Raw genomic sequence first — 6,279 nt, forward strand, 5'->3', positions numbered from 1 at the left:
GGGTCTCTACAAGAATATGTTTCATCCTAGTCTACTAGCAAAAACCGATGTAGATGCTGGTAGTGACATGGAAAAGAAACCATAATCTTTTTGTATTGATAAGTAAAGAAACTGAAATTTGCAACTGCAAATCAGGGGATCTTAATGTCAAATACTGAATGCTTCCACAACTAGTTGTGAGACATATTCATTGCAGTGCCAAATAAAGAAACTTTTCCTGAATTAATAACAGCAAGACAATGGTCCGCGTGTTTGTATATAATAAATATCACACAGGTTTTGTATATGTGTAGCCGGTTCTAGAATTTACATATGCATGCTCGAGAACCTATGTTCGTACATACACACACAGACCATATAGAATGAAAAATATGCTCTGGTCGTCCAGCAGAGTGGTGGACAAAAGTTAAGTTCACAAAAGACCTTCATACATAGGCCATTGTTTCAACTCGTAGTTTAGGCCTTGCCAGACTCCTCGCAACCCGGTGGCCTGAAGGCGATGAAGCTGACGCACTGCACCTGGCGCAGGTTGTCGAAGCCGATGACGCGGACATAGGCGTCAGGGTACTCCTTCTTGACCTCCTCCACCTCGTTGAGCACCTGTGTGGCGTCGGTGCACCCGAACATAGGCAGCTTCCACATTGTCCAGTATCGACCATCGTAGTACCCGGGGGAGCTGTTGTGCTCACGGAAAACGAAGCCAACCTTGCTGAACTCGAGGCAGGGCACCCACTTGGAGCGGATCAAGTAGTCGACCTGCTTCAGGAGGGCCTCCGTGGAGAGGGGTGGCAAGTAAGACAGGGTCTCGAACTTCTTGATGCCCTCAATCGGCCACACCTGAATGAATAGAATGCGCAGATGCTCAATACTTGGTGCTAAGTAAATTAATTGTACCAACAATTCTAGAAAAATCTGTTGATGAGCAAAAAATTGCTCCTGATGGACAGGTCTCATATGCATTGTTCGTTTGTCCACAATGAAGAAAGCTTAAGGGTAGCCCTTAAACTGATGGGCACTCTGAAGGTACTAAGATAATTTTATCTAGTCCATGCTGCAATAAAAAGTATTTCCATTCACTAAGTTATGAGTTGATTGCTTTTACATACGGATCCCAGCTTAGGGACAAGGTTGAATGAGCATCCAAAGCCAAATGGTTTCCATAGGCAACAAAACAAACAGATAATAAGGTTTCGGAATAATCTGTTGACCAAATTATGTTATAAATTGGGGATGTTCTGCAAGTGAATTACTTGTACTGCCAAAGAAACTCATGTCAGTTTAATTAGTGACTGACATACCTGCATGCACCTGATCCTTCCGCCGTTGCTGACGCTGCCGAGGCCGGCGCTGCTGGAGCGGCGGCTGACGGGCAGGCCCGCGGTGGACTTGAGACCCTGGAAGGGTGCGACGGAGGTGGCCGAGGAAGCCATCACAGTGGGGGCCATGGTGTTGGAGGAGGGAAGGTGGCAGGCTAAGCTTGAGGCCCCCATTGCTGGGTCACCACGGTATATATAGCCATATATGGCCAGCTCCTATCTTTAATCAAGATGTGGAAGGGGTGGCTGGCGTTCGTTGGTTGCCTGGTTTCCTTATCTCTCCGGATTAGTGTAAGAGGCATGGCCGTTGGATGAGTTGTGTGTGCCGAAAATTTCAGTCGTCCATGCCATTGTGTGATTGCCACAAACCCTTTTTCCAGCCTTGCATGTACTGTATTATTCTTTTCGTTTTATTTTGCTAAAGGTAACGCTTGAAAGGTGCAGGAAGAACTTCCTTTGCTGATTTGCGATTTAAGTTGAGTGGCACAGGCATAACGAATGTTATAGTACATCCTTTATCCACTTCTATAATACAAACTTGTCAATCAATTATGCTTGCTTGTAACCTTTGGCGCTTCATTTTATAAAATTTTATACAGGTAACGTACACATTTGCTGCATGTGTGATGTGTGTCATCATGACCTTTATGTCTTTTATTCACAATTATTCATTGGAACACAAAAGTGTTGTACTGTTTTCTACGCCTAATCATTTACATGCCCTGGAGGATTTTTAGTATTGGAAATGCTATTTAATTGGGTGTCCAAGCAAGGTAGAACTTTGTTCTAATCCACGAGCAAAAGTTTTAGATCCCTCTGTTGTCCATTTACTCAGTTCGTGTCGGCCCCAGTGAACTCATAAATTACATATGGTGAGTCCATCATGATTTTGTATCATCGTTGAATCTAGCCCACAAAAAAGGCAGATGTATATTCATTCATTTCATGGTGATGAAGCAACCTGCAAAATGATGCGATCGACCATGACCACTCAGTGATATGGCAATCATGTAGACGGACATTGTGATCATCTAGTCATTTAAGATAGATGTCGTGATCTTCTTGTGTGACCGTCTCATAGATTTGAGCTGCAAATCGAATCTTATATTCTTCCAAAAAAAATTCTGAATTTCCTGCATGTAAGATGATAAAGCTGAGTTTGTAATTAATTATTTTTTGTGAATCCTTAATGATAATTAACACGACCCAGATATTACAAAATATCCATAATTATCATGACTGAATCAATAAATTACTATTGCAGAATGAACCTTCCATAGGCCCCTCCACTTGGGCCCGCCGGTGGAGAGATTCATCACTCATGGGCCACAAAACGCCAGCCATGCAGGAGGACCTTCACTAACGGGCCCTTAAGTTGGCATCAATGGAGGGTCACCCATGGGGCCCATAGATCCAACTGAATGGACGGTCCATCTCTACTGACGGTCGTACCACACCACTCGTCAATGTTGGGTGGCCCGTCGGTGCTGAATTAAGGTATTTCTATCTACTGGAGACGAAGTGGCCTTATATGCGCTTTCTCTTTTCTCCTAAACAAAACCATGCCGCCGCCCCCAATCCCTTCATCCCCAACATCATCACCACCCTATCCAATGTTTTCGTCTCCTTTCATGTGTGCCCCCTCCTTCTCCCACATTGATCTGGTCCAACGCTACCGTCTCATCCCGCGATTATCGTCATCTACTCTTCGGTTACTCGTGACGGCGCGGGTTGTGGCTTCCCGCTTGCTCTCTCGTAAGAATGGTTGGGTAAACCCCAAGTGTAAGGATGAAGTAACCTAGTAATAAGTATTGTCCTCAATACGTTTCTCAAACCAGTAGGAATTTCTTCTACAACCCAAATCCTCGGTACCTGCACACCAAACACAAAACAATCTTGCCCCAACGTTTCAAGAAGGTTGTCAATCTTCTTGTCCTACTAGTTACAAGGATTAGTTGTTAGTTGAAAGCAAATATCGGTTGCTAAGTAGCCTTAGTGCGGTTCGCACCTTTAGACCTGCCATGGCACTGTCAACACTATACTCGCCATGCTTAGGGTTCACACTTTTTATATACACCAAGATCAGCCTAGGTGCTTCGTGTCGTACTAGCACTAATCCAGCCATCAATATAAAGGAAATGCTACCCATAGTTCCAAAGCTTAGTTATTCAAATATGAGTCAGATATGGTACTAATATTAGTTTAAAAAAGGCACATGTAGTTGGTCAGCCAATGTTCCTTCTTGAGTTTCAAAATACACGTACGCCACTTAAAGAGAGACATGAGTGAATAGTATTTCTTTGTGCCATCTTCTCCATCATGGATGGGCAACGAACATTGCGTTGTATAGAAAGAAGAGTTATATCCACCTTTTACATAGATTATGATTTGCCTAATTTCGAAGCTTATTTGTTCAAATATGAGTTTGATATGGTACTGATATTAATTAAACAAACACACATTTAATTGTCAGCTAATGTTCCTACTTCAGTTTTGAAATGCATGTCCGCCCCTTATAGAGAGACAGAAGAGGTTTGTATTTCTCCAGGCGCTCTGGTCATCATGGTTGAGGGATGAACTTTGTATATCGTATAGGTTGAAGCTATCATCTGCCAACAATCATCACTTTTGGAGATCTCAACAGGGAGCCTTTTTTAAGTAGTAGGGTCATATTATATTAATGCACGCACCAAATTACAACACACATAGCATCCCTCGGCAGACTTCTAGAGATAGTACGCATGGGTCTATAAGGACGCACTATTGGGGTAGAATCCGCAATGCATTTGTGACACCCCGATTGAGAGAACCGGAGGTCCTCGTGTTCCAGCCCAGAGATCCATGTCTTCTGGAACATGACTATAACTTGGTACATGTAGACCAAAATAAATAAGTACTTATGTACAATAGCGTCTTAATAGTACAATCCTCTTGCACAGCAGGTGGACACGTCTAAGTGTCAGAAGCTCAAGGGCTTTATTCTATGAGTGACTTAAGGAAGTACTAAAGACGGAAATAATACTAATGACACAACGGAAGACGGGGTACCGGCGGGGCTCCAATCCAAAGAGACACTGCTGGGACACCATCTAGTCCAGGTACATGAACTCTTCGGGAAACTCTTCTATTGGCTCTCCAGTATCTGGAATGATAAGGCAGGTGAGTACTTTGAATGTACTCACAAGCCCACAAATAATCCAAAGCAAGCAAGAACAGAACAAATAAACATAGCAACGAAGTAAAGATTAGTGAAGCTACTACTATCAAGACTACTCCATAAACTTCTCATTTGCTTGTTTAACGTCCACTGGACCTCTTCCTGGTGAAGGAAATATGCCCTAGAGGCAATAATAAAGTTATTATTTATTTCCTTATATCATGATAAATATTTATTATTCATGCTAGAATTGTATTAACCGGAAACATAATACATGTGTGAATATATAGACAAACAGAGTGTCACTAGTATGCCTCTACTTGACTAGCTCGTTAATCAAAGATGGTTATGTTTCCTAGCCATAGACATAAGTTGTCATTTGATTAACGAGATCACCTCATTAGGAGAATGACGTGATTGACTTGACCCATTCCGTTAGCTTAGCACCCGATCGTTTAGTATGTTGCTATTGCTTTCTTCATGACCTATACATGTTCCTCTGACTATGAGATTATGCAACTCCCGTTTACCGGAGGAACACTTTGTGTGCTACCAAACGTCACAATGTAAATGGGTGATTATAAAGGTGCTCTACAGGTGTCTCCAAAGGTACTTGTTGGGTTGGCGTATTTCGAGTTTAGGATTTGTCACTCCGATTGTCGGAGAGGTATCTCTGGGCCCACTCGGTAATGCACATCACTATAAGCCTTGCAAGCATTGTGACTAATAAGTTAGTTGCGGGATGATGTGTTACGGAACGAGTAAAGAGACTTGCCGGTAACGAGATTGAACTAGGTATCGAGATACCGACGATCGAATCTCGGGCAAGTAACATACTGATGACAAAGGGAACAACGTATGTTGTTATACGGTCTGACCGATAAAGATCTTCGTAGAATATGTGGGAGCCAATATGGGCATCCAGGTCCCGCTATTGGTTATTGACCGAAGACGTGTCTCGGTCATGTCTACATAGTTCTCGAACCCGTAGGGTCCGCACGCTTAAAGTTACGATGACAGTTTTATTATGAGTTTATGTATGTTGATGCACCGAAGGAGTTCGGAGTCCCGGATGAGATCGGGGACATGACGAGGAGTCTCGAAATGGTCGAGACGTAAAGATCGATATATTGGACGACTATATTCGGACTTCGGAAAGGTTCTGAGTGATTCGGGTATTTTTCGGAGTACCGGAGAGTTACGGGAATACGTATTGGGCCTTATTGGGCCATACGGGAAAGAAGAAAAAGGGCCTCAAGGGTGGCCGCACCCCTCCCCTTGGTCTGGTCCGAATTGGACTAGGGAAGCGGGGCGCCCCCTTCCTTCCTTCTCTTTTTCCCTTCCTCTTTTCCTATTCCATATGGGAGGTGGAATCCTACTAGGACTAGGGAGTCCTAGTAGGACTCCACACTTGGTGCGCCCCCTCCTAGGGCCGGCCTCCTCCTCCCTTGCTCCTTTATATACGGGGGCAGGGGGGCACCCCAGAGACACAACAATTGATCCTTGAGATCTTTTAGCCGTGTGCGGTGCCCCCCTCCACCAAATTACACCTCGATAATATCATTGCGGAGCTTAGGCAAAGCCCTGCGTCGGTAGAACATCATCATCGTCACCACGCCGTCGTGCTGACGAAACTCTCCCTCAACACTCGGCTGGATCGGAGTTCGAGGGACGTCATCGAGCTGAACGTGTGCAGAACTCGGAGGTGCCGTGCGTTTGGTACTTGATCGGTCGGATCGTGAAGACGTACGACTACATCAACCACGTTGTGATAACGCTTCCGCTGTCGGTCTACGAGGGTACGTG

At 44.2% G+C, this 6,279-nt stretch overlaps 1 protein-coding gene across 1 annotated transcript; it reads right to left on the reverse strand.

Annotated features, from left to right (window-relative positions):
* Positions 1 to 203: 203 nt before the first annotated feature.
* Positions 204 to 1,548, reverse strand: LOC123051263 (ribulose bisphosphate carboxylase small subunit, chloroplastic 2-like). Its single transcript, XM_044474097.1, has 2 exons — positions 1,299 to 1,548; positions 204 to 837 (listed from the first exon to the last, which is right to left on the reverse strand). Exons 1-2 carry the CDS (start codon positions 1,488 to 1,490, stop codon positions 457 to 459), a joined length of 573 nt encoding a protein of 190 aa, XP_044330032.1. The 5' UTR covers positions 1,491 to 1,548; the 3' UTR covers positions 204 to 456.
* Positions 1,549 to 6,279: the final 4,731 nt, after the last annotated feature.

This window comes from Triticum aestivum, chromosome 2D, assembly GCF_018294505.1.
Source record: "Triticum aestivum cultivar Chinese Spring chromosome 2D, IWGSC CS RefSeq v2.1, whole genome shotgun sequence".
NCBI classification, from domain to species: domain Eukaryota; kingdom Viridiplantae; phylum Streptophyta; class Magnoliopsida; order Poales; family Poaceae; genus Triticum; species Triticum aestivum.

Coding starts and splice junctions, on each gene's coding strand:
- LOC123051263 (XM_044474097.1), bottom strand. CDS start 1,490: ATGGGGGCCTCAAGCTTAGCCTGCCACCTTCCCTCCTCCAACACCATG. Junction 838..1,298: donor GAAGGATCAGGTGCATGCAG/GTATGTCAGTCA, acceptor CTATTCATTCAG/GTGTGGCCGATTGAGGGCAT.